General features: G+C 54.7%; 7 protein-coding genes across 7 annotated transcripts; 4 read left to right on the forward strand and 3 right to left on the reverse strand.

Moving 5' to 3' along the window:
* Positions 1-20: 20 nt before the first annotated feature.
* H310_02598 (hypothetical protein) lies at positions 21-1,975 on the reverse strand (the record flags this gene model as incomplete). The annotated part of the gene is made up of 8 exons (XM_008866167.1): positions 21-60; positions 112-429; positions 482-583; positions 630-748; positions 796-850; positions 908-981; positions 1,025-1,519; positions 1,559-1,975. 8 exons carry the CDS (start codon positions 1,973-1,975, stop codon positions 21-23), a joined length of 1,620 nt encoding a protein of 539 aa, XP_008864389.1.
* A 77-nt stretch (positions 1,976-2,052) lies between these two features.
* H310_02599 (hypothetical protein) lies at positions 2,053-4,176 on the forward strand. The gene is made up of 5 exons (XM_008866168.1): positions 2,053-2,161; positions 2,222-2,370; positions 2,422-3,450; positions 3,505-3,624; positions 3,676-4,176. Exons 1-5 carry the CDS (start codon positions 2,134-2,136, stop codon positions 4,141-4,143), a joined length of 1,794 nt encoding a protein of 597 aa, XP_008864390.1. The 5' UTR covers positions 2,053-2,133; the 3' UTR covers positions 4,144-4,176.
* A 2,154-nt stretch (positions 4,177-6,330) lies between these two features.
* H310_02600 (hypothetical protein) lies at positions 6,331-20,172 on the reverse strand (the record flags this gene model as incomplete). The annotated part of the gene is made up of 1 exon (XM_008866169.1): positions 6,331-20,172. The coding sequence occupies one exon, from the start codon at positions 20,170-20,172 to the stop codon at positions 6,331-6,333; it is 13,842 nt and encodes a 4,613-aa protein (XP_008864391.1).
* Positions 20,173-20,535: 363 nt separating this feature from the next.
* Positions 20,536-23,431, forward strand: H310_02601 (hypothetical protein). The gene has a single exon (XM_008866170.1). The coding sequence runs from the start codon at positions 20,601-20,603 to the stop codon at positions 23,394-23,396; it is 2,796 nt and encodes a 931-aa protein (XP_008864392.1). The 5' UTR covers positions 20,536-20,600; the 3' UTR covers positions 23,397-23,431.
* Positions 23,432-23,728: 297 nt separating this feature from the next.
* On the forward strand, positions 23,729-25,074 carry H310_02602 (hypothetical protein; the record flags this gene model as incomplete). The annotated part of the gene is made up of 4 exons (XM_008866171.1): positions 23,729-23,779; positions 23,836-24,777; positions 24,828-24,970; positions 25,025-25,074. Coding segments are annotated over 4 exons (1,185 nt in total), but the record flags the coding sequence as incomplete, so codon positions are not given.
* H310_02603 (hypothetical protein) lies at positions 24,616-26,438 on the reverse strand. The gene is made up of 2 exons (XM_008866172.1): positions 25,935-26,438; positions 24,616-25,890 (listed from the first exon to the last, which is right to left on the reverse strand). The coding sequence occupies exons 1-2, from the start codon at positions 25,945-25,947 to the stop codon at positions 25,085-25,087; spliced, it is 819 nt and encodes a 272-aa protein (XP_008864394.1). The 5' UTR covers positions 25,948-26,438; the 3' UTR covers positions 24,616-25,084.
* A 156-nt stretch (positions 26,439-26,594) lies between these two features.
* H310_02604 (hsp70-like protein) lies at positions 26,595-27,622 on the forward strand (the record flags this gene model as incomplete). The annotated part of the gene is made up of 2 exons (XM_008866173.1): positions 26,595-27,495; positions 27,585-27,622. 2 exons carry the CDS (start codon positions 26,595-26,597, stop codon positions 27,620-27,622), a joined length of 939 nt encoding a protein of 312 aa, XP_008864395.1.
* Positions 27,623-27,721: the final 99 nt, after the last annotated feature.

Consider the following 27,721-nt stretch of genomic DNA (forward strand, 5'->3'; position numbering starts at 1 on the left):
TGAGTTGCATACGTGTCCTTCTACGATGGCCGACCCCCACTCGACCGCGGCCGGTCATTCCTAGCCATTGGTAGTGTTTCTTTGCACGGTCGATGGACGGCTCGTACGCACCTGTCGTTTTGGTTCGGCGATGACACGACCTTGAGCATCTTGGAGCACAGGAGATCGGACGAAGATGTGTGGTGGACGACGGCTGGCTTGTCTGCGTCGCCATGGTAAACATGGCCGTCCATGCCGAGGAGGTAGGAGTCAAAGTTGAGACTGGGAAGGGGCTGGGGTTTTGGGCCGATGGTGCCTTTTCCCTTTTCATAGCCTGGCGCGGCCGTTTGAAAGCCGCCGCCGTACGTGGACCCCATGGGGGGACCGCTATTGTTAGGGTGTCCGGGTGCGAGAACTGAATTGCATGCAAGACATCGATCCTTCTCCAAGCTACAGGCGCAATACAACGTGGATGAACAAGCCACACGACGACGTCGTCCACCTTGGCAGGGATCCCGGCCGCTTGTGCATGGAATTCTTGGTCAGGAACGCTGAATCGGGCTCTTGGCTGAGGGCAGCAGACTTGGACACCGCCGCATACATGCTGGAACGAGCAGCGTCAATCAACGGCAACGCGCGGACGGCTCCACCTGTCGGACAGCGTCTTGAGCAGCAGCTGCATCTCGTCTTTGTCGGCTTTGTTCTTGAGCGCGGACAGAACATCTTCTCGGTTCATCTTGAGGTCAATGAAAGCGCGGAGGTTTTCAACCTGCGTGCACGATGGATCGACGATGGACGCGGCGCATGAACCCGTACCTGCTGCCGGACGCGCGAATCGTACAGCACTTGCTCCTTCACTTCGAGGAGGTCCCTACCACACACACCACTGTCGTCAACGACCACGGCAAGCCGTCGACGCTCGTGGTACTTTTTGTCGGCCTTGCTTGCCGCCAAGTTCTGCACCAAATCTTGGAGGTCGCGGCAGTTGCGCTTAAACTCGTCCTACCGCCCGCCGTGAGATCGCTGGCAACGATCGGACGTGCACCTCGTCGTCGCTAATTGCAGTCATGGCCTTTTGGAGCTGCTCGATGATTTCTTCGTACTTGCTCTCAATGATGAGGTCGACTTTGACGCGGTCCGCCTTGTCAATGAGCGCGCGCTGCACGTCCTCGACCGCGGTCGTGTTGTCGTCCAGCGCCTTGCGCGTGTCATTCATCATGTCATGGATGCCCCGGCTCTGCTTGGCAAATTTGTCGCTCGTGTCTTTGAGAATTGCCTCGCGACGGTCGTTGTCTTCGGCGTACTGTTCGAACCACCGCGAGAGCGGCAGGTTTCCGTGCACAATGTCGTCGGTCGTGAGGACCTGGACCTGTTCGTCCTGTTCGAGTTTCGTCTCGATCGCGACGATGCTCGCGTTGGTGGCGTCGACTGCCGCCTTTACTGTGCCCATATCGTGGTCGACTTTTGCAACAAACAAGTCAAACACAGTCTTGTGGGCTTCGACGGCGCGATCCACGGCTTTCAGATCTTCCCGCACGCTCTACATGGTCAGCCACAATGACGCTCGTAATGCATGGACGGGTGGTTTGTCAGCGTAACTTGCCTTGAGCTGACCGTCGACGTGCTCGACTGCATCGATGCGCTTTGCCTCCTTGGCAATGTCAGCCTCCAACTCAACCACGCGCTTCTTGGCTCCGTCCAGCGCCGCCTCGAGCGCCAGCACCTTGGTGTTGACCTTCTCGAGCTGTTTCTGGCCGTGAATCGCTTCCTTTTCGACGGCTTCGAGTCGGTCGCGAAGCTGGTCGAATTCGCCGGCCATGCACCGCAGCGCCATCGTTTGCATCCGAATGGCCTTGACCAAGACCTTCTTCTGCACGCGGGGATGCTCGAGGACCTTGACGCCTTGTAGCTCCTCGCTCAAGTTGTGCCACAGCTCGGGTGTGCCCAGCCCATTGAACATCAAGTCGTCAACGTCATTTCGCTGTATTTTCATCATCGCACCGACTGGTGGGTGGCGCGGCCGTCGTGCTAGAAAGCGCCGAGATGCTGTTACAAGAACACGACTATTTTTACCTCGACAGGAAGTGTGGGCCACCGAGAATAGCTCGACGGCGTGCCGCTTCCAGCGCCGACGCTCTGCACGCGCCTAGGGCCATGCGCCGCAAGTCGATGTTTCAAGCGGGTATGTGATCGGCACCACCTAATTGAGGATCCCGGTCGGAGCTAACTCTGGCGTTCGTAGGCATCTCAACCAAGTTCACGAGCCAGTACAAAGCACCATATCACGACACATCCCTGGATGCAGCAACGGCCGCGACCGCTCGTGCTGAGCGCAAGCTGAAGATGCAGGAAGAAGCCATGCTCCGACAGCACGAGAGGATTGCGTTGGAGGTGCTGGCCACTTTGATATCCAAGGCATGACGACGCCGTATGCACGTCTAGCTTGAGAAAGTTGAAGCGTCCAAGCGAATGATTCAGCGAAAGCAAGCGCGCGAGGCGCGACGAGTCGCTGCAGAGTGCAACGCGGCAGCCAAAGTCATGCAAAACGCGGCTCGAACCTTCCTCCAACGCCGAAAGGAGCACTCAGCTGTGGCTGTGATCGCGTTGGCATGGCAGCGACATTGCGTCCGAGCCGAGCAGGCGCGACACGTCCGTGCTCGAGCAGCTCAATGCATCGCAGGCAACCTGCGGCTCCATGTGCGTCGACAACGCAGGAAGCGCGGTGCAGTTGCTGTCCAACGTGTAGCCCGGTCGTACTTGGCCAGACGGACAGTCGACGAGCGATGGCGCCAAGTATTTGCTCAGCGATCGATGGCTCGCAATGCGAGTGCCGTCAAAATTCAGAGTACATTTCGCCGCTATGTCGTCCGGGAGACATTCCTAGACATCCGAGAGAGCGTCGTGCACGTGCAGGCAGCGATTCGGGGGCATCTTTGTCGCCAGCGGCATCGCAGAAAACGACCGCCCGCGGCTGTGCATGTGACTCGACTGGCAACATCAGCTACAAGAGAAAGCTCAGAACACATCGAGGACGCCGTCAGCTCCGGCTACGTCCTGGAGGATGCGACAAAGGGCCTGGTCACCGACGCCACCGAGTGGGAGCAGTCATGTGCTCCATCGATGGTGGACGTTGCGCCGTTGCATGCGCTTTCCCCAGTATGGCGACGCGGCAGCTTGCAGCTTCCAAAGCTCCAGGGATGTCCAAAACCCGCAGAGGGACCATTGAAGGTCGGCAAAAGCATACTCGTTCAGCCATCGAGGCCATCAAGGCACCGTCGACGAACAATTGCTGTTACGCTGAGCCCGATGCCGTACAAGACGGTGTTGGTGCACCAAAATGACGGCGACGGTAGCCAAGAATCGATCGCCCGGCAACAGCACCACGCAGATCTGCGGCGAAAGCTGCTCCTGCGCAAGGAGCACGATCGATGGAAAGAGTTGGTGAAGCAGCAGCTCGAGGCGGAGCTCGAGGTTGGTCGTGCCATGTTGCTGTCAAGACTGACAGCTGGATGCTGTGCTTGACAGAGGGAAGCGTCCGAGCGACGCGATATGGAGCGAGAAGAGAAGCGAGTGCGCCTCGCAGCCAAACTCAGTCGACGTCGCGACAAAGAATTCTTCAAGCGGGAATGGAAGCACGCTGTGCAAGTACGTAGCCTCTGCCTAGTGGTTCTGGCGTGACGATTGAATCTCCTCCAGAGGGAGTCGCGCGAGACGACGACGATGGAGCGAGAAGAACGAGCAAGCCGCGTCGCATGGAAGGTCCTGGCTCGTCTCGAGATGGCCAAATTGCAGCGGCAACTCAAGCAAGAGAAACTGGACAAGGCGCCGCCGCCCTTGGTCAACCGATACGACCGCAAGAAGCACGGCATCCCGTCCAAGCCTCCGCATGAACGGATCGACGTCGTCGTTGTCCCGGCCTCGTCGCAGTTAAAACCTCGAAAGAAGCCCCGCGACGCCTCCAAGCCGTCGAATCCAACAAGCAACTCAACCACGCCGAGCCATGGCCAGCAACACAGTAGCAATCAAGACGAATTAGGCCACGACCCGCCGACCGTCGTTGGCTTTTCTTATCGCGACGACGACGATGGAAACGACTGGGACGACTGCGAATTTGACGATCTCGTAGACGAAACCCAGCTAGCGAGCTTATTGATAACGTCCTGATGTCCACCAATGCCATAGTTTGCACTTGTCATGGCAGTTCGCACTCTGTCTGCAAGACCTGGCCGAAGCGATTTGTCTCGCGTCGGTGGAGCCATTCGATCACAGTCGTGGACACTTTGGACTCTAGTTGAATGGAGGGACAGTGGTAGACGTGTCCATGATCGAGCGAGCACTTGCCTTGACAACAGCGCAAAAGGCTTTCTGCGGTGCTCTGCACGTGGCGTTCATGGAAGTCGTAGGGCTCTGCGACACCTCGCTTCGATGGTTCGATTTCCATTATGTCAAACGTCTGGTGGGATTCGAGACGAGTGCATCGTGTGCTTCGAGAACGTCGCCGTCCCGACGATTCGCATGTCCATTGTGAGACTCGGGAGAGTTGGAAGCATAGCCTGCTTGCGCAAGTCGACGATGCTGGCAGCCACTGCGACGAAACCTAGCATCACAAACGCGATGATCCATTCCCCCCATGGCGTCCAGTTGAAGCGGCGCCTAAAATTGGGACCAGCGTGGACGGCAGTTGGCCCGTGCCGTTGGTATCACGTCAAGCGCGGGTACGGTACACTCCGACACCGCGTCGAGAAAGCCCGTGGAGAGTCGTTCATGGAAACGTGGTGTCGCAGTAGATGCTTTGAGCCGAGGTGGCGTTCACGATGGCGGAGATGTAGGAAGGGGATGCCACCCAAACGTACACTTCTGGCAGCGGCAACCGCAGACTTTGCCCAAGGTCACATCAAACTGCGGCCAGGTCCATCCGCCGACGACGTTTTCGTGATCATCAGTGCACGACCATTCAAAGCCATGGCCAGGATATACTTGAGAGCATTCATCCCTCCAGCGCAGCCGCGACATTGGCCGTGAACGGATGCGCATACAACGCAGCGAGTGTCGCTCCGCATGCCGTCTCGACGACTCGTGGGTGCCGTCGCACAAGGCGGTAGTTGAGTCGCACGCACTTCATCGACATCGGTGCCCCGTCAAAGAACTGTTCGTCAACTGTTCATACACAGTTTGGCCACGCGTTTGGCAGCCGGGAGCGCGGCAGATCTTGTGGACGGCGTGCAGCGCAACTGCCACGAACGGATCAAGCTGGAGCTCATCAAGATGCTGTGCACGAATAACACGTTTGCTTGACACCTTCAGTGTCGGGAAACAAACGTCGCTCCACTGGCCCATCTTGTGCATCACTTGAGTCTCTGGCACACCCTGACGACATTGGCTGTGGTGGGCGTAGCCCTCATCTCAGTGGATAGCCTGAAAAGTCGACGCAGATGCTTCTTGGTCTTGGCGGCGCGCACTGATGGAGCACGGTAGAAGTAGATGCGACCGAGAAGGTTCTGTGGTGAACAAGGTCGTATGCGTGGTCCAGTTGGCGTACTTCATGTCCAAACAATGCCCTCCACGGGCGGCCATGGTAGCCTTGTACGTCGCAGCAACGGCTCTACCGCAGGCTCACGAAGCGCTGGTCACGGTGCGGATGACCTCCAGCACCATCCCCACCACGCAACCTTGTATGACTCGTGTAGGTAAATGTTTCAACTGGTCGACGCGTTGTCGACACCAGTGGAAGAAAGCAGTCGACCGTATCGATGGTGTGCCGTTTGACACAGCCTTGAATTGTTTTCGAGTGAGAACATCCTGCATGCTTGAAATCGTCGTGCGATCGGGTCCATGCCCCACACGTCGGAGTTTTGAAGCCGGGGAAAGACCTGGTTGATTCGACCAGTGTGGCACCAAAGCCACGACAAAGCCACCACGACGATACACCCAACTCGGCGGGGCTCTCGCGGATGTCGTCCCCATCGCCAGATCGACCCAATGTTGCCCACACGACGTGGCTGCAGGTAGTCGTCTGTTCAAAATGCCAAGTGTTTTCGTCACAGCGGGCTCATGCTAGCTTCATCCAAGTGCTGGCTTTGAGCACAGACGTGGCTTGACGCTGTCATCATCGACATCGAGATGACGAATTCACTCATGACCTTTGACATGGACGCGGGCTTTCCTCAACATTCTTTTCAGCGGTTCAAGGCGGATGTACCGTTCAACTTGGAACGAGTTTGATCAAGTGTTTTTGAAAGTTAAACTCTTTGCATGTCGAGACACCGCTGCGCCTTGCATTCGAAGCGATGCACCTCTCGAACGAACGTGTAGTTGGCAGAGAAAAAATAGGCAGCAAGTCGTTCGCGGTCGTTAGGCTTGGAGCTTCCATGCAGTGAACGCGACGGCGCGTTCGGACCAGACATGGGGCGGCGTTGTGTCCGACGGCGGAATGTCCACCGACACTTCGAACAGAATCACGAGGCGTTGGGCGTTCAAGTAGACGGGTAATTTGCGCGACGACGGCGACGTTGCCGTGTCCTTTGAGTGGCGCCAGCACAGGTACAAAGCAGGAAGCGGCGATTCGAGAGCATCCGTTGTCGCGAACCCGTCCGTTGCATTTGTCCATGCCATGCCTTCCAAGTGGAAGCCCGAGACGGCAAAGCTTCCGCCGTGGGTCTTGGTAATGGACGCAACGAGTTCCAACTCGTCCAGCGAGCACTGCATCTCCCGCGATACAACTTGACGAGTGGCAGTGAGAAAGGCCTCGGGCGAGAAAAACCCACCCACCCAAACACCATGAGATAGCACGTCTTGCAATGGCAGCGACGTCAACTGACGAAGTTGGGCGAGCCGCTTGGCAAAATCGTCCAACCATTCATGCAGCGTGATGTCTCTTGGGACGGGGTACATGTTGAGCCAGTCGACGGGCAAGTAATCTTGGTGCAGCGTCCGCATCGCTTCGCGCACGGCGTTCGTGGGTTTGACCGAATTAGTGCAGACCTTCTCAATGTCATGGAGCAGGGTCGTGATGGTGGCGAGCAATTTGTTGCCCAGATCCATCTCACGGTGTAAGCAACGATAGATCGGGTTGCTAAAAGCAGCTTCTTTGACGGTAATCGGATCTGTGGGCAGTTGACTGAGCCACGTCTGGACCTTTCGATGGAGAGCTTGAATCCAAGCAGGGCGGGAATCACCGGCGGCACTGTTGCCAAACGTCATGGAGGATGTCCCTTCGTCGTCGCCCTCGTCAATGCTGTCAATACCATCCTGCAACTGTTGAAGATGGCGCAGCGTACGGTGGCCCTCGTTTATGACAATCATCCTCTCGACCGACGTGGGCAGTCCAAGCCACACGGGCGAATTCGAATTGGAGAGGCTTGCGATCCATTCCGAAAACTGCTCTTTCGTCTTGCCTTGGGTGATCACGAGCCCGTTGTCACCGCCATGAGGCTTTACCAGGTGAAAGTTGTTCTCGTAGCTGTCCGAATTGAACACGTTGTCCAACAGCGTATCCATGAGCTGCTGGTCATACTTATTGTCGACGCGACCGCCATACAACGACTCCTTCAAGATCACTTTGATCGCGGTCCATGGAATCGCGTCGGGCGAAATGTGAGCGCGGCCATGACCAATGCTGTCCACCCAGAGGTCGAGCACGTCACACGCCCCGCGGAAGTCGCTCTGGGAAAATTCGTACGCCTTGGACCACCCGATCGGGACGTAACGCAGCCGTTCTTGCACAATCGCATGGAACCACGCGAGGAGGAGAAAGAGGCGGCCTCGTTCCGTCGGGCCTCTATTGATGCGGTCGCTGGACAAGTCTTCGAGGGATCGTTGCATGCTGGCTTTGACGCCGCTCGGGGGTTCAAACACATATACATCGCACAGCCGCAACAGGTTGACAGGCAGCTGGGGGTGAATTTCGCTCGTGAGAAACAGGCGAAAGTCCTTGTGGCTCGACTCCCGAACACTGTACAGTTTCTTCTCCACAGTTAGCAACCAGGACGGACACAGGTGGACGTTTCGAAGCAAGAGCCACGTGCCTTGCTTGATAGCCGTGTTGAGCGCCTTCTCGGCTACGTCAAAGCCTTCGGCTGATCCCATCGCGACGGACGACAATTTCTTGTTCAAGATTGATGCAAGTTCGTCCACGCGAGAGCTCGCGTCGAACCCAGGTTTTGAGCAGAGCAAGATACCTCGAGAACTCTCCGTTTCAAACTCGACTTCGTGGCGGAACTCGACATCGCCACGCCATGGGAAGGATGGGTCGTCGAACACGTGGACAATATATTTCTCCGCAGCAAATGGCAAACGATCCGGTCGGGTGGTGGAAACGAGGCAGAGGTCACGGAAGGCAGCCGATGGCTCCGAGGAGCTGTCCCCGTCCCATTGCACAGGAACATGCAGTTCAGGTGTCGTGTGGTTCAAGAACGTTTCCCACAAGTCTTTGTGCGGCTCCAGATGAGCCAGCAGCGAAGGTGCAAACGCCGACGAACTGGCCAGCCGCCCCAGGCGATCAACAGTTTCTTCAGCAACAGCAAACTCCGGCAACGATACCTTGGTGGGTGGCCCCAATCGTCCAAAAAACACGTCCAATTCTGCTTGACTTGGGAGACCTTCGACACCCTTGTTCAATTCCACATAAATTTGAGCCAACCGAAGGGCAAACATGAGCTTGTCTTCTTGCAGCATTCCCTTGGATACGCGGCGGGCAACATGGCGGAAGAGTTGCTGTCCGATGAACTCGAGTCGCGAGTGCTTTTGAGCAGCAGAAGCAACTTCTCGACTCGCTAGTACCTTGGTCAATACTTGAAGGAAAAACGTGAGTGAAAACTGGTACAAAAAGTGGATTTGGCCAAGGTTTTCCAACGTGAAGAAGAGTTGCGTGCAGGCCTTCGCGAGCGGCTGAAAACGAGCCGTGGCTTGCTCCATGTTCTCCATGATCACTTGGGTGTCTTGGACGTGCTTCGTAATATCAGCGCTCTCAGCTTTCATGCTTTCGAGCGCGAGAATGACACGGTCGTCGTCCAGAATGTTTCCTTGGACACTGTTGATATGTTGCAGCAAGGCGTCTTCCAATTCACGAAGTTTCGCATAGTACTCGCCTTGGAGCTTGAGCAAGGAAGAGCGCTTGGCGTCGATTTCGGGCTCCTCGCTCTTGAGCAAGAGCGCCAAACTTTGACTTTCTAATGAACTTGGTGTCACAGTAAAGTTGACGAACGTTACGCGGGAGCAAATGTCGGGCGAGAAGCGGCAGGACGGGTCGCGCGTGAGGAGGAAGAGACGAAAGTCGGGCGAGTAGTCGATTTCTTCTCCCGCGAGACGGATGAGAACGCGTCCACCCGTCTTATATAGTTCTCGATTCAATACAGGGTTCAGAATCGGATCGATGCTCTCCACGTCGTGCACCAACAACGCAGTGCCAAAGCGAATGGCGCTGGCCAATATTTTCATGAAGGACGCGTCCAAGAACGACGTCTGTGTGATCTTGGACGCTGACGACGACGCTTTTGAGTTGAAATAGTTGAGCATGAATCGCGCCGCTTGGCCGGACGGGTCCACTATCAACGGGAAACGGTGGAAACGCGCCAGTATGATCGCGTTTTCGACGCACAACGAGTCGGATGGGAGGTCGCTTGCACTCCATTCGAGGCGCTGCGATGGTTGTGACAAGTACTCGATAAAGCTCAGGCCAGGTGTGCTGGGGATTTGCATCGTGTGCAACACATCGCGCCAGTCTTCCACGAGCAATTTGCGTTGTTGATGGTCGAGGAACCCCAAATACGTGAGAAATCCGGCACTAAGCAAGGTGTCGCCGACCAGAGTTTCCATTTGGGTTTCGAATTCCTTGGACCCTTTTTCCCACCGTTCGCGTTCGACAAGTAAGTTTTGGAGCAACGATACGGATCGTTCCACCTTCTTCTTGACCATGGCCATGTCGGAACTGATCAATTGGGCTTCACTGATGAGCGCTGCGTACTCTTGCTTGTAGTTTTGAATGCGTTGCTCTAGCAACTGAATCGTCTCGGACGCGGTTGTGAACTCTTGGCGCAATCCGGCACTCTGTTCTTCCAGTGTTCGCACTTCATTGCGCAGGGGTTGAATCTTGTGCAAAATCTCCGTGTAGTTCAGCTGGGACACGACCCACTTGAAAAGCGGGCCACAAGCCTTGGACGCTCGGTTGACCTTTTCATAGTCAAACTCGTCTGTCTTGCTCATGTAGTCCTTTTGAATGGTCGAACGCTGCTTGGCCGTCAACTTTTCAGAGTCGAAGTGCACGACCGACGCAATAAAGTCGTCTTTACGGATAAATTTGCGCAAATCGGCCCAGTCCAAACTCGCTTCTCCAAGCATAATCGCGACCGCTTCAAGCGTCAATCGTACGGCATTTGGCGGGCGGGCCAGCGCTCGGATTTCATCCAGCTGGGCTTTTCGAATCGAATTCACGCTCGATTGCGCCTCCAACAACGCCGGTTCGGCCTGGGACAAGTCGTGCTCCACGACAAGCTTGCGCTTGCTGATTTCTTCATCTTGTTTGGCCAAATCTGCCGCGAGGACTTCCGTGTCCTTTTTTTTGAGCTGCGCTTCATTTTGCTCGACGACCATGAGTTGAAGCTTTTCATTTGCTTCGACATCTTTCTTGTGGAGTTCGCGCTCCTTGGCACTCAACTCGAGTTGGAGCTCCGCGACTTGGTTGTGCGTGGCGACCAACTTGTCAACACCAACGTTCAAGTGCAGTTGCTGGTCTTCCAACTGGCTGCGCTTCTTGCCGTATAGGCCGACGAAATGCCGAATAAACTCCAAATAATCACGGGGAGAAATGTGGTTGTACTTGGCATGGCGCTTGGCGAGGCGTTGCATAGTTTGCAGCACAGCGTGGTGGAACTGGACAACACTCGCGACAATGGCGTCGTGGAATGTGTGGGCTCCCAGCTTGAGCGATTCCACGATGGGTTTGGCAGCTAGAGGCAGTTGGTACGTTTGTTCCTGATGCCCCAAGTCTAGCGACATGGTGAACTCATGGGCGACTTGACCGAGGGCGTGGTCGGACCAGGTGCCAAACCAGTCGACGACGCATCGATTGAACAAAGCCGGAGACGTCTTGGATCGGCTCTGAAAGTCACCACTGGCAGGGTTCATCGTAAACACAACGTGGAGGTTGCGCTGTACTTGGCGAGTAAAGTACTTGAATAGTTCGTCCTCCGTGTTTTCGATCGAAGTGACGTTGTCGCGACGAATCGCTTCGCGACACGCGTGCATGAGTGACACGTGTTCTTCATCTTCAAAAAGACCAGGAACCTCCCCAGACGCCAACAGGGCGTTCATGCGCTCCAAGAACGCAGCGTCGAGCACGTTGGATTCGTCAAAAATAAAACATATCTTTTCGCCGTCACAACCACATCGCTTCAACACCACACGAAGGTCGTCGTCGAAGTTGTTCAGGTTGTAGTTGGTCGTGAGTTTGATTTGGAACACAGACATGCCGTTCATCCAGCTCACAAAGCGCGAGAGAACAGTCTTACCGGCACCGCTCTCACCTACCAACAACAAGTGTCCGAGTGGTTGGCGCAGGACACGGTCGATGCGCAACACGTGGTCGATCACCGAATCGAACACGACGAGAGGCACGTTGAGCTCCTCTTCATAAAACACGCGAAGGCGTGCTTCGATATGCTTTCGCAGGTCGTCTGTCGTGGCTTGGACATAGTACTTACTCAACCATGTGCTGAACAAAATCGGCTGCGACGATGATTCCAACGCTGCCACCGCTGCAGTGGGAGGGAAATGCTGTCGCAGGACATCCTTGGAGGTGTGAAAGCACCACGCCTGCTCCTCTGGGATCACCAAGCGATCCATAAACAGTCGAAGAGATTCGTGGAAAAGCAGCTTGATCAGCGTCTCAACGTCAATTTCAAACTCAAGCGGCTCAATGGCTTCATACATGGCACGCATCCATCGAGAGAGTTCGCGTGGGCTGTAAATGTAATGGGGCTGCGACTCAGCCGTAAACTTCGTCTGGTTCTTCATGTAGATTTCAACCATCGAGTCTGTCAAAGGTTGGTGGAATGCCTTCAACGAGGGTGTCAACTTGAGCAGTGCCCGGTTGAATGTGCCGTAGATTTGCTTGAGAGAGCTGTAGGCTGGAAAGTCCACGAACAAAACGGGGGCGTGGCGAAGGAAGCGCGAAGATAGCGGTACACGGCCGGGGTCCGTCGGCGGGTTACACGCTCCGACAAACTGGATGCGTTCCAGGTGGACCCATACCTTGTCCTTCCAGAACCCACCTTGTTCGACGAGTTGGCGGAGGAAGGTCACGACACGCTGGGTCCCGTACTTGTCAGCTTGGGGCAAGTTGATTTCATCGCAGAACACGACGAGCCACTTTCCCGGGGCATGTGGAGTCAAGACTGTGCCTTGAGGGGTCTTTTTGTACACGCAGTACTGACTAAACGTCTTCAAGATCAACTCGGGGTTGGTACCCGACGAAAAATTCAAGCTCGCGAGCTCAAATTCCGGAAGTGAGTTGAGCGTGGAGGTCAACGTCATCGTCTTGCCACTGCCAGGCGGACCGCACAGAATGAGCGGACGATGTTGATGCAGCCAACCACGCAAAACTTCAACGTGTCGAATTGTGTCGACCGTTGTCACGACCACATCGGTGGCCAAGACACGATGGCTTTCCAGCTCCAACGTTGGCACCGAATAACTCCATGGCTTCCATTCACCGTCCTTGACTTGAACCTCAAAGTCCAACAGACTTGATGCCTCGGACGTGAGCGACGGCAACGGGATCATCGTGTTGACACTAGTGAGGTACTCGGCCAGCTTCACACGACTGGGGTTATCAAGAGACCCGCCTAACCCCCACAGAATTGAAAACACGAGCCACTTCGGCGAGAACGACTCAAGGTGATCCGCGGACATGGGAAAGTCGATGTGAAGTTCGTTGTACTCAGCAATGTGGACCAACCCCTTGGACAACAACGAAAACATCGACATGAGCAAACGCAAGCGGTCCACTTCCATGATATGAGGCAGTTGCATGGCAAAATCCAAGCAGTTCGTGACGAGCAGCGACGACGAGAACAATTGCTCCAACAACTCGATGTACTTGACTTGTGCCACCTGAAAAGTCGCCCACTCTTCGTCCTGCATCGAGTAAAACGACCGCTGCGAGCTGTCTTGCGCCAACTTCTTAAGGAAATGCTGCATCACGTGAACAGTGTCCAAAGTGTCGCGAGCAAACCACACCATGCCGCATCGACTAACTGTGGCCAGAGTCGCATACTTCAACGTTTCCGTCTCCATCATGATCCATACATTCGACGGAATCTCGAGGCGCTCGCCCGACGGAAGGGTCAACAGTCGATTGTCGTCGAGTACAGAGTTCAAGTTCTCGGCCCATTCAGGGTCAACATCACCGTCAAACACAATCCAATGGCGCTTCTCACTCTCCCCACGAACGTTGTTGAGCACCTGGCGGAGCAAATGGGTAAAGATCCCGTCGCTCCATTCCAACGTCGTGTTGTCGAGTGTCCCATACAATTGTTCCTTGGACAACGCTTTGGGGTCGATGACATAAGCTTCGCCCTTCTTGCCATCAATTTGCTCGAGCGCGTCCAGGAGAACAGTCCACGCGCTCGTTTTACCCATGCCACTTGGCCCCACGAGCATGACACCGTGGCGCAGTTGCATGACTTGATACAACTGGAGCGCCTTCTCAACCCACTTGTCATGGGGAATGAATTGGCGAGACGTGGCCAACTGGACAATCTTTTCGCGCAACTTGGGTTCATTCACTTGGTGCAAATCTGTGCCAGGGAACACACCTTGCAGCAAGGTTTCAAATATGGGCACGTCCGACGCGACCAACTTGGGAACGATCGTGTCGCAGATGGATCGAATCAGAGCTTCAGCTTCAATGCTTGCGACATTCGTAGACGTCGTATCCGACGTAGTTAACGAACGCTTGACGTGGCCAGCACTCACAAGGACACTTTTGAGCGCGCGGAGGCCAAAGTCATAATGCGGTTGCTTTGAAAGCTGGTCTTCGCACAAGTTGAAGAGCAAGACAACCTTTGTTGCCATGAATTCAGCAGTTGTGATGCCTTGGGAAAATAGCATCACTTGTGCGATGAGTTCGCGGTCGGGGGCAACCATAGCAATGCTTCGGAAGAGTTGTTTCAAGTTGTCCGGGAGGTTGGATCGGCCGGCGTATCCCGGATTCATCGTGACGAAGATCCCGACGTCAGGGTGGAGTAGCACAGATTTTCCCAGGAGCTCAATCAGGGTATTGCTGGTTTGTTCCTGTTTCTTTTTTAGGGATAGGCCAGCTTGGATGGTCAAAATCTGTTGCGACACGGCGGACAGCACACGCTCTTCAAGTCGATTGAACTCGTCGAAGCAGCCCCATGCACCCACTTGACACAGCCCCACAAAGATACGACCCATCGCTTGGAAGTCAAAATTCTCGTCGCAGTTAAACACGAGGACAAACCGCCCCAGCTGCATCCCCAACGCTTTGACACTTTCAGTTTTGCCCGTACCAGCCGGGCCAAACGGGTTCCCGCCCATGCCAAAGTCCAACGCTTGGGTCAACGTCAAGTAGCATCGTTCCGTCAACGGCGTGTGAACGAGCCGTTCACCGACGCCCAAGTACTCAAACCCGTACGAGAACTGTGCATTCGCGACGCAAATACGCAGCTTCTTGAGCGGATCCACTTCGGCGGGAAACATGTAGTGGCGCATGTGGTACAGCCACTGAAAGTCATCCGGGCCATTGAGTTTCACATTGTTCAGACGACGACTGACATCGCGCTGGTGGACCAGTTCCGTGATGAGCTGCTCGTACTTCTTGCGCGTATCTTGGGGCAAATCAAACAGGACCTTTTCACTGAGAATTTGCAGGACTTGTTCAACGTGTGCCGCGACGCTGGAAAAGTCGTTGGACCTGGCCTTCAGGACTTGTTCCATCTTGGTCGTCCATTGGACTTGGGTTGCCAATAGGACAATCTGCGCTGGGTACTGTCGAATCCAATCAAGATAGTTCACGCGGTCGATCTTGGCCATGGCATCTTCCAACAATAACGCCAGGGTCATCCGCATTTCAGTCTCGACTTGAGCCAGCCACACGTTAATGCGCGCATCGTCTTTAGGATTTATTGGCGTTTGCAGACGCACAACTTCGCCCTCCTTGGATACGAGGCCTGTGATGACGTTGTTGTCGACCATTTCGAACGCGGCGATACCAGCAAACATTTTGTTCAAATGGCGTTGAATCTGCTTGGGTTCTTTGCTGTTCCCAATCATTTCAAGCAAATCTTCGTCCCCGACAAAGTAAAAACGAGGGAACGCGGCGCGTTGGCGCTCCAAGTAGTCGCCCAAAGCTCGTTGAATGCTGCCCATCATGTCTTGTTGTCTCTCTAGGGATTGATACAGATTGGGAATGCTGCTCACTTCCAAAATGAGCGGTTTGTGGCTCACGCGCTTCATCGTGGACACGAACTCGTTGTCGACGCTCTGAAATCTCGTGTATTCCTTGGGCAGTTGTTGCTTGATGTCTGCAGACCCAAAGAAAATACCCTCCAGATACACCCAGCGCCGCTGGACGTCGATCCAGAAATCAAAAATCGACTGCACCTTTGTCAGACGGTCTTCCCAGCTCTCAGCTTGTTCAGCAAACACGCGGTAATAAGGACTTTGTTTCATGCTTTGCAAGCTGTTCAAGTGTTCGTCGAGCTTTGCAAACATATCGTCCCACCCCTTAATGATGCGGCATCGATTCTGGTAATTCACCAAGTCGAGTGAGAAGGTCGTCCAGTGTTCCGACACTTGACGCAAGAATTCGTCCAAAGCCATTTCACCTTGGGCAGTACGAATGATCTCTTTCAGCGACGTGTCGTGAAGCGTTAGCTTGCCGTCCCACAAGTGGCGCAGACTCAACTCGGTAAACGACGACGTCACGTGGAGCAACCGCAGAATTTGTTTCCAATGACGTTCGCGGATCGAGTCGGATTTCAAGTCAGATAGCAGGCCGTTGATGGTCTTGTACGACTGAATCGTGTTGGTGAAGTAGTCGAACGCTTCGTACTGCTGCATGCGAGCCGGAAACCTTTTCAACGTGTCGATTAAATCGTCGAGTTGCTTGCGCAATTTGCGGGGCTGGATAGCACTCCAGAGAGTGTCCTTCAACTCATCGAGACGCGTCCACACTGTTGCTAGTTGCTCCCACACCTCTCGTAGTCCACCTAGCTCGTCCATCGTGCGCTCCAACGAGTCAAAGTCGCTGGAGTCCCCGCTTCGACCAACCAAGTTCAATGCTTTACGAGCTGCATCCATTTTCTTGCTTTCTTGGGCCAACAACGTCAGCCGAGAGTCGAACAACACAATGCGTTCCAACGCAACTTTTGGAGTCACGACACCGCCTTGCAATGGTTTGGATGCGTCCCAGTCTGATATTGTCGACTGAATTTTCACAACCAAGCTGTGATGTTCGTCCATGATCTTGGCCTGCAATTGCGGCAACTGGCTCTCCATCGCATCTGTCTTTCGCTTGAGAAGTTGCTGGAAAGCTTCCCATTCTCCTTCGACGTTGGCCAGCTCGGGCCACGTTGACGGGAACTTGAATCGCTGGCGTTTCAAGATCTTCTCGCCACTTCCGAACGATTCCATTTGGGCCTGCCACATCTCAACCTTGGCTCGCAATTCTTGGACCATCGTGACCGTGGCAACCACTTGAGACGTGGCGGCCTCCAGGGTATGCTGCTCCAACTGCGTACGTTTCGTCGACACCTCGGTGTAAAAAGCGCAGATTTGATTGCTCAGCATGTCACCAAAGTATGTCAAGAATTCTGTGTGCCACACGTCGTACTTGACGTTGACTTGGGCCTGGACTTGCTGGAAGTTGACAACAATTGGACCAAAACGCTTTGTGTGGGACACGGTGTCGAATTTGGTGCGCTCTTCCTTAATTTCAACCAAGAGTTGTTGCCACTGGCCAATATCATTGCCAACCTTGGCAATCACTCGCTGGGAATCCATGTCCCAGAGCGCTTGGTATTGTAGCCATGTGAGCACGTACTGATCCATCGCATACAAGTTGTGGAGCAACGTGTCGTAAGCTTGGACCAATAGACCTGAAGGCAGCAACGTCATAACGTCTTGGAAACAATTTTCCTTTCGTCTTTGGCGCCGGCGCACTGGCGATGGAGCCAAGGTCGAGGTCGACGCAGGCTTGAATGCATCATAAGTGGCGCTATTGATTTTGTCCAGGTTGCACACGGAGGCCACCATACGCTCCAACTCGCCAAGCCACTGTGATCGCGCTTGGTCCACCGACGGTTCCAGGACGAGGAGCTGGTTCTTCAGCAGTACTTGATGGACCGTCGTTACGCTTCCGTATGAGGGCAATTTGATGTCGTTGTCTCCTTCACACGTAAACATGTGGACCCACTGACGCAACCCGCGCTCCAATCGATCCGCCAGAACTTGGGCGATCGTGTTATTCAACTGCTTCACAAAGATGTGCAAGTTCGAATATCCCGCTAAGTTGAGCTCGTCCACGTTCTTTTGAATACCTTCCAGCGCCGCTTGAAGCGTCGGCACGTCAATGATGTTGTCGGGAGTGTTTGGCTGACGCATCGATTCGACGTATTGTTCAATCTCGTGCTGCTTGCGCCACAACTCATCCACTTTGTCGCTGAGCGTCTCCACTTTGGTTGCCAAATCAAGGGCGTATTCGCCCAAGTGGTCAGCATGCCACCGGATTTCGTTGTCCTTTGTGAAGGTTTTGGCGATAGTCGTGCGGACTTCTCGGACAAATGATGCACTCAGTGTCTCAAACGAAGGTTTGATACGCTTGCACACGCTCGCATACGTTTTCAGACTTGCGTCCAGAGACATGGCGTGGGGATACTTTTCCTTGGCATCTTCAGCAATCATTTTCAACGTAAATGGCACTCGATACCCGAGCCACTCGAGGTTGCGTACTTCCTTGAACAGCGTCACAATCTGGTGGTTGAACGCGACGTTCAGTTCTCGCTCGAGACCGTCTTCGTTCGCGATCGCGCCAGGACCAAGCTGGTGGGACTGCTTCTTGGACACAATGTTCAGAATAATGTTGCGCACGTCAAACGTTGGCACCGATACGAGTTCGTTGACCCAGTGGTCAAAAATCAACTGGGCATCAAGCTTGCTCAAGAACGCGTCCGACACTTGCTTGAGTGCTTTGCCTTCGACGTGTTGCTCCCAACCTTTGCCCAGCACACTTTCCACGCGTGACAACAGCATGTGCAACTTGCGCTCAATTTGCTTGCTCCACATGACGGCCCCAGCGATCGGCGGAATGTCACGAAGCTTGCTCATGCGCGACGCTTCCGAGTAGTTGTAGTGTGCGCGAAACTTGGCTTGGAGCTCGGTCACGTCCTCCTTGACATTTTCAATCAAGCGCATTTGAAACTGCTGCACCGCGGTGCGAATGCGAGGGCGAAAGAACAACGGGTTGTACTTTGAAAACACGCGAAACATGTCGTCGGCTGTCGACGTGTTGTTCAGTCGCGTCGTGAGGCTGTGGATGATGCTGCCTTCCACGCGGTCGATACACAGATCGTACGTTTTTCGCGCTTGCTTCCAAGCGTCGGACCCGTCCACCGACACGTCAAACACATCCAGCGATGTACATTGCATGTAGGCATTGTGGATCTCGGCCAGCATGTCTTCGGAGGAAGTCGCGGACGCGTCGTCGGTTTTGGACAGCACGCGCTGAATCACGACGCGCAAGCGTTCATGCTGCTCTCGAAATTCATGCAGTTCCTTCATGCGCTCCTCGATCGCCAAGTGGTCGAGCTGCATCTCGGCCAACGAACTAACCTTGTCTGATGCGGCGGTGCCTCGACGTTTGCTCAAATCCTTAACGAGTTCATGGAACGCGTGGTGTTGGCGGTGCCACGTCAGGAAGAGCTCTTGGCACTGCTTTGCAATCACATCGAATTGGTCGTAGGCGATTTGAAACAGATTTGTCGATCGCAGCACCGTCGTCACTTGGACGCTGACGTCGGTCGAGATGAGCTCCACAAGTGACAACACGCGGCTCAATTTGTACTCATCGGCGAGACGCACTTTTTTCAGCTGTAAGTAGACAGCGTTGATCCCTTGAGTGGTCTGGGTGATGTCTGTCGCGGACAGAATCGCATTCAGACTGAAGTCCTTCATCAAGTTCATGACGCTTGTAACAGTTTTCAAGGCACCACCGAGGCCGTGGTCGGCCGCAAACGTTACCGTAACTAGGTATCGCTTGGCTTGCTTGAGGATCGCCAAAGTGATCTCAACTTCTGCCGACGTCAACTTAGCTTGGGTGGCCAGAAGAGCGCGGTGCAAATCGCACCAAAAGTTTACTTCCTGGGTTGACGACGCCCCCACCGGCTCGTGCACCAACGTTGTGACCTTTTGAATCTCCTTAATCCAACCGTTCACTCCCGCTTGGATGTCGTTGAGAAAGGCTGTGTCGTTCAGCCGGTCCGTAAACCCCAACGCGTCCACGTCAATGCTTCCCGTTTGTTTGGAGCCACGCCACGCGTCGGCGGCTGCTTGGATGTCGGGGTGAATCTTCAAGTCCACGTCGGGAATCTCAATATTGTTCTGGAACTGCACCATTGCCACTTCCAACTCCTTCAATCGTTTTCGGATGAGTGGCATGCGCTTGTTTTGACTGGAAAAGCCGCTCCCATGGTCGTCTTCATTGCCTTCTTGAGCTTGCAAGAGAGGGGCAAACGAATGCTGAACGAAGGTCACCAAGGTCCCAATGTCTTCCGTGCCCAACGTCACCAATTGGAGTTGGGAATTCAACGGCGTCCCTTGCGTGAGTTTTTCGCGTGTTTTCAACGTTTTGATGAGGCAAAAGGTCGGGACTTTCTGCCGCTTCGCTTTGGGCTTGTCCTTCTCCCCACTTTCTAGGGACAGCTTCACTCCGTCTCCGCTATCGCGCCGAAGCACTCGCAGCACACGCAAGTGCGACTCTTGGATAAATTGCCGCAGAACGTCCACTTCAAGCCCCAAGGCCTCGGCTTCCACCGCGAAAAAGTCGCCATCGTCACTGGTTAACCTCGTGGACTTTCCAATCTGCAGGAAGGCGCAGCTGATGTCCAGGACCAACTGCGCAAGGGAAGACACGTCCATCTCCCTCTCCACGGGCTCCACCTTGGGTTCGTTCTCCATCTTGATCGGCCTCCGCTTCCTTCCCCGCCTCTCCTTTCAAGAAATGAAGACATTTTGGAGCGAATCATCCGGATAAAGTCCAACATGGGTTTCGAACATGTGCAAACAATTTCAAACCGTTTGAAACGACTCATCAAGCGCACGTCGAAACCCAGAACACGAGGCAGGCTGCCTCATCAAGTGTTCCTTCATTGCACAACCACAGTGTGCTTTTGCCACAATATTCTTGATATTGAAGAGGTCACACCCCCTCAATGCTTTGCCTGCTTGGGACCCTGATTTGAATGGGATCGTTGTGATTTCAAATGTTTCAAACGTGTTTCAAACGAAGCGTGTCTCCTTCCGTTTCACTCGAATCGGTTTCGACACTTGTGGGCTCATCTAGAGGGAGCGCAAGCGGCGGGTTGGCGTCTTCGTCTCGACTGGCCATGAGTGATGCAGCGCCACCGAGTAGTGATATCGATGGAGCAGCCGTGACGAACTCGAACAGCGCCGCCCTTCATGTGATCGACCAATATGTAGAGGATGGAATCCTCACGGCGGCAGCCGCGGCCACCCACAAGGAACGATACAACAAGTTATCTTCGTATGTTTTGGAAACGTACAAGCGCGAGAAGGAATTGTTGAAGAAGGCGAAGCAGCTGAACGGAGAGCTCTTGTCCGAGAAGATCCGTCTCGAGAAACAGAGCATTCGGAAGAGCGAGGAGTTGGCGATGAACACAAATCTGGAGAAGGAGAAGGACAAGGCGACCAAGGAACTTGCAGACTGCGTGGATCGAGAAACCATTCTCACGTACGAGATCACCGAGCTCCAGCGGGAGCATGCCGAGTTGCTCGCACGGAAAGAAGCAATGTTGCGGGAAAACGCCCGGCAGGTCGAGCCGGAGGTGCGCAAGATCACAGACGACATCGCGCACTTGGGCGACGAAGCAACACGGACAGAGAGCGAAATACACAAGGAAGAGCGGCGAAAGCAGGAGCTCCTCACGCGCTGTGACGTACTGCGCGTGGCCAACGATGGGCTCGACGTGTCCCGCGCCGCCGAGAAGAAAGTGCTCGTGAAACTCAAGGGGGACCCCGAACGTATTAGCAAGCAAGCTGATGTGGTGGCCAAGGCCGTGGAAAACTTGGAGGGTGAGATCAAGCGCATCAAAGCCAAATTGAGTGAAGTCGATACGGCCTTGGCGACACAGGACGAGAAACGAAAGGAGGCGGACGAGGTGCAGAAAGTCCTCAATCACAAGCTCGACGTACATCGGGACACGATCGACCAGCGCCAGCGGGACGTCGACCACGTAAACATGCTCCTGGCCGAAGAAAAGCACAGCCACACGGTGCGCCTTGGCGAAAAAGCCAAATTCGAGATGGACCAGCGCAACGTCGAGGCGATGATTCGTCGAGAATCCGAGCGTCAGAGTTCGCTGCAAAAAGAGTACGATCGACTGAAGAAGGTTCTGAAGAAGAAGCAGCTGTCGGCGGACACGGCCAAGGGGCTGCTGCCCAACATGCAACTCCAAGTGAGCGACGCAGAACATCAAGTTCGCGCGATTCAAAGCGAAAACAAGCGGATGGTGGCGGACCAGGGAGACTTGAAGCAAGACGTGGACGTGTTAATAGCACGCATGTTCAAGATGGACGGCGTTGAAAAATCCAAAGTCGAAGAGCTCGAGAGGCTGACGGGACGCGTCAAGGAGCTCGAGGACGAGCTGAGCCAGTGGATGGCCGAAGAAATCAAGCAGCAGAAGGTGATTACACTCCTGAGCGCGCAAAGAGAGATGAAGGCGCGCGCCGCGTCGTCCGCGATCGACCACGAAAAGGAAATCCAGCAGGAGCTCAAGATGAAGGAGCTCGTCATTCTCGACTTTGCCAAAAAGTGCAACGAGACCAACAACCGGCTAAAGGAGTTTAGTGCGCTGTACGACATTGTCAAGAACGAGCGCAACAAGTACGTCAACTTGATCCAGGCGAGCTCGCAGGCGCTGGCCGAGATGAAAGAAAAAATCAAGATCCTGCACAACGAAGTCGAAGTGCTGCGGAACGAGAGCCTTGCCAAGGACAAGGCGCTGACAAAAGAGCGGCTTGCGCACCAGACAGCGCAGTGCAGCCGCGACAGCCTCCGCCTCGATACAAACAAGTGCCACGAGCTGTACCGCGTCAAGCAGGAGCAAGTCGAGCAGCAGATCGTCCAGATCGACAAGCTCAACTCGATCATCAACATGACGGAAAAGGAGATGCTCCGGCTCAAGAAGAAGTACGAGATCGCGGTCGAAGCGCGGAATTCGACGGGCGTTCAACTCATTGACCGCAACGACGAGCTGTGCATTTTATACGAGAAGAGCAACATCCAGACCAAGACGCTGACGGAAGGCGAGCTCGCGATTCAAGAAAAGGACCAGCAGAGCCGCATGCTCAATATCAAGCTCCTCGACCTGCAGCGCCAAATTGAAACGACGCGAAAGAAGGTGCCCCTTGTGCCAGAGTATGCCAGTCGCGTTCTCGAGTTGCAGAACCAACTCAAGCAGGAGCAAATCGTGACCGAGATGATGTGTCGGGACTTGGAAACTCCCAAGAACGCGGACCGGTGGCGCCCGTTGGAGGGCGACGACCCTGACGAGGACCAGCTAGCCGCCAAGCTCGCATTCTTGGAAGAGAGGTACAATGCGAAGAAGGAGCAGTTGCTCGAAAAGGAACTCGTGCTCGAAGAAGTGACGAACTTGTCCGACAAACTGCGGTCCCAGGCGTCCGAGGGCCGCGGGGACACGCTGCAACTCGCGAAGAAGGTCAACACATTTCAGCTTAAGATTAAGGAGACGACTCGCAAGATGATGGCGACCGTGTCGGAGCTCAGCATGTTCCAGGCGACGGCAATGAAACTCCAGCAGGAAAAGCACGACAGACAACTCGAGTACGAAGAGTCGTTGTGGAACTTTGACAACGGCAACGCCCCCAACGTCAAGTGCGAGCAAGAATGGTACCGCCGCGAATCCCATCGACTCGCGTTGGAAAGCCAGCGCATGGGCAAGCACGGCAACAACAACAACGTCGGACCTGCGTACACATCCCAGATCATACGCACCACGGCCGAGCCACGGCCGAATGCGTACATTCCCGACGAACTCGGGATTCCTAAGCCGTACGGCCAAGCGGCGCCGTTCAAACCCACACTCACTGGCTCGACCATGCGTCACATTCGTCCACCCCAACGGCAAGACATTGAGATTTAACAAAGACACAAACCCGATACTCCCCCAGCTCTTGCACTTTTCCTTCGTCGACTGTCATGATAATGCGCAAACTCTCAGAAGGAATTCTGAACGCATTCATATCGAGAAGTCGATGTACATGTAGCCGTGATGTTCGCCACCATCGACGCACGCTTGCATTCCTTGTCAATTGTTGTCCGATGAATCCGGATAACGATAATCAATAGAAGAGTTATCCGGACGAAGGAGGTGAGTGTACGGAAAACTTCCAGTTCCAATCGGAACTTCCGGATATGGCATTTCCGGATAAGTTTATGGAATTTGGGACGGATTCGCAGCGGCGGCGGTGAGGAATGGCCAAGCATGACTTCATGACAGCAAAGGCGGTGGCGAATCGCCAAAAGGTGTGTGGGTACTGGCTCCGAATTCCGTCTAATGCGTGTTTGTGTGCGTGGAGTAGTCGAAAGGGCTCCAGCGACTTCGATGGTACTGCCAAGTGTGCGAAAAGCAGTGTCGCGACGAGAACGGGTTTAAAGCGCATACGTCGAGCGATGCCCATCAGCGTCAAATGCTTATCGTGGCAAGCAACCCGAGTAAATTTATCCAGGGGTACAGTGAACAGTTTGAACGCGCGTTCCTCGAGAACCTGCGGCGGTCGCACACAACCAAACGCGTGAGTGCCCACGTCGTCTACAACGAGTACATTCGCGACAAGCACCACGTCCACATGAACGCGACGCGGTGGACGACGCTGAGTGGGTTTGTTCAGTACTTGGGGAAGACGGGCAAGTGCGTCGTGGACGAAACCGAGAAAGGGTGGTTCATCCAGTACATCAACAACGACCCCGTCGCGATGGCCCGGCAAGAAGAACTCAAGCGGAAGCACCAAGCGCTACTGGATCACGAAGAGCGCAATCGGCGCTTCATCCAAGCGCAGGTGAAAGAGGCACATGCAAAGTTCGGCCAAGGAAACGGCGTCGACGACGACAGGCCCGCACCATTGCATCAGCCTCGCGTCGACAAAGTGACCCTGAGCTTAAAGCCCAAAACGTCCTCGGAAGCCAAAGTGTCCAAGGTGGTAGTCCAGCCTGCGTTTGGCCAACATGCTGTTAACGCAGAAGAAGAGAAGGCGCCGCCGCCCCCGTCAAAGGGCGGCAAGCGCAGCGCCATGGACGAGATCATGGCAGAAGAGACGTCGAAGCGGCAGCGGCGAGACGAAGATGAAGAACGCGTGAATCGCCTCGACTACTGGATCGATCAAGGGCTCATTGTAAAGGTTATGGACAAACAAGTCGGCGATGGCGCGTACTATAAGCAAAAGGGGGTCGTTCTTCGAGTCCTTGACAAATACGTGGCGGAAGTTCGCATGCTCGAGACACGGGACGTTCTTCGGGTCGATCAGGTGCGGCATGGCATGAAAAAAATGTGTGGATCATGATGGCGGCAACGTAGGACGACCTTGAGACGGTGATTCCCGTCGTCGGGGGCACTGTGCGCATCGTCAATGGTCTCGGTCGTGGAGCGCTCGCCACGCTGCTCTCGATCGATGAAGGTGCGTACTCCGCCGCCGTGCAGATCACGTCCGGTTCGAAGAAGTAGGCACCCCGACGCAACTCCACACGGGGATGACTCAGCCATGACCTGTGTAGGGGACGAATGCTGTCGGCAGTCGAGTACGAAGACATTTGCAAAGTTGTAGAGAAAGAGCATTAAGACGAATTGTCTGGATGGTGGTGGTGTCGATGAGACTTGGTCGAAGAGTCCTTGGGAGCGTCGTCACCGTCGTCACCTTCCGTCGGAGATGCCTCGGCTGCGGCCCGCTTTTCCTGGTGCTCATCTGTGTGCTTGCTCTCGTACTCGCCGTCATGCTCGGTGTCGTCGTGCTCTGCGGCGTCGTTGGTGCCTTCGTCGGGAATCTCGTGATTGTCGCTGTGGAGGTCGCGAATGGCGCGAAGTAGCAACATGAGTTCCTTGGACTTGACGTCAATTCGATCTGTGACGGATTGTAGAGCTTCCTTGGAGGATTTCAGCTGGTCCTCGAGACCTTCGACGACCTCTGCGCTCTGCTGCGGAGAAGCGAATTCGTTCACGACGCGGGCAGCAACTTCGTATGCTTCCTTGTACGATCGGATGATCTTCTCGTTGGCAACGACACCCTTGAGTCGGTCGATTTCGGCTGTAGCAGCCACAATGGACTTGTCGATTTCACCGTGGAGCGCCGCATACGCCTCGAGTTCCCGCTCGCATGTGAATACGAGGAGCTTGGTGCGCTGGGCTTCGACTTGCAGCATCTCGAGTTCCCACAGAAAGTTGTCCATTTCTTCTTGCGCTCGTTTCTTCCCCAAGGACGACAGCTTGGACTTCTTTGGAAGAGGGTTCGCGAGAAACTCATCGTTGTATCGGTCGAGCTGCCCCGTGCTATCGAGGAACGAGAAGAGGCAGTCCGCCGTCCGCTTCATCATGGACTTCCCCACCATGGTAGTTCGGGTGAAGAGGCGTTGTCGAATCACTTCATCTAGCATGCACGTATGAGCCGTCTACACAAACCTGTACACACACCATCGATGTCCATGGTACTCTTGGGCCGCGGTGGCGATCGGATCGTGTGGCAACTCGTGCAAGATGCTGCGTAAAATAAAATTCAAAAATCTGCATACATTCTACAAGTAATAAAATGAATCCCACCAGTGCTCCTATTGACGACGACCTATACTTGCTGCTGTGCATCTTGCACCAGCACCATGTCAACCATCACGACAGCCTCAAGCATCGTTTGCGCACGACTGCTAAAGGACTGGAATATTAAGAAGAGCTCGATCGGTGGCACATGTCGCGATCACAGCGCATGCTGGGCGCATTCGTCCAAACGCCCTCACGAACGAACGGGTTGATCACGATGGACAATGCCGCGTGCATTGCGCAATCTTCTGGATGCCCATCCGACATGTCGCGCATGCACGACACGAGGCGCTACCCACCGCGTGCGGCGCTTGCAGCTCCACTGGTCGACGTATATCTGGTGTCGTCGTTCTCGCCCCTTCTAGATCGTCGATGCTGTACCCACACTACCGAGAATAAAATTGCATACATTTTTCAAGAGAAGGAATAAAATGGGATGCATTTCCAGAAAGTTTCGAACGTTCGAGAAATCGAACTGCCCCGCGATGGCGCCACGACGGCATTTTTGAATTTGACAGCAACTGCGCAAGCAACAACATCATGTCTGGAGTCCAAGGCGCTAGCGTCGGTATCGATCTCGGCACGACCTACTCATGCGTCGGTGTGTGGCAAAACGACCGCGTGGAAATCATTGCGAACGACCAGGGGAACCGCACGACCCCGTCGTACGTTGCGTTCACGGACAGCGAACGCCTGATCGGTGATGCCGCCAAGAACCAAGTCGCGATGAACCCGACCAACACGGTGTTCGACGCCAAGCGTTTGATCGGCCGCAAGTTCAACGACCCTGTGATCCAAGCCGACATCAAGCACTGGCCGTTCAAGGTCACCCCCGGTGCGGGCGACAAGCCCCAAATCACGGTGGAATTCAAGGGCGAAACCAAGACGTTCCAACCTGAAGAAATTTCGTCGATGGTGTTGATCAAGATGAAGGAAGTGTCGGAAGCCTACATTGGGTCGACCGTCAACAACGCTGTCATCACCGTCCCTGCCTATTTCAACGATTCGCAACGTCAAGCGACCAAGGACGCCGGTGCCATTGCTGGGTTGAATGTGCTTCGTATCATCAACGAACCCACTGCCGCTGCCATTGCGTACGGTTTGGACAAGAAGGGTGGCGAACGCAATGTGCTCATTTTCGATTTGGGCGGTGGTACCTTTGATGTGTCGCTGTTGACGATCGAAGAGGGTATCTTTGAAGTGAAGGCGACTGCCGGTGACACGCACTTGGGTGGCAAAGACTTCGACAACCGCTTGGTAGACCACTTTACGGCGGAGTTCAAGCGCAAGCACCGCAAGGACATGACCCAAAACCAACGTGCCCTTCGCCGTCTGCGTACTGCCTGCGAGCGCGCCAAGCGTACCCTGTCGTCGTCGGCACAAGCGTACATCGAAATTGACTCGCTGTTCGACGGCATTGACTTCAACAGCACGATCACGCGTGCTCAAAGACATGCGACTACTTGCGCAAGACGATGGAGCCTGTTGTTGCCACGATCTCGCCACCGATACTTCTCCTCGCCCCGCCAGAGATCAACATCTCCCCCAGTCCGGAGGCCGACTGCTGACGTAGCACGGTGCCAGGTAATGGACTGCAATCGTGTAAGAAGCAGCTTGTTTTAAACGGTGCTACCTACGCCCGCGCCGACGTGGACTTAGCAATGCGG

Source organism: Aphanomyces invadans (assembly GCF_000520115.1).
Source record: "Aphanomyces invadans strain NJM9701 unplaced genomic scaffold supercont1.4, whole genome shotgun sequence".
NCBI lineage: Eukaryota > Oomycota > Saprolegniomycetes > Saprolegniales > Verrucalvaceae > Aphanomyces > Aphanomyces invadans.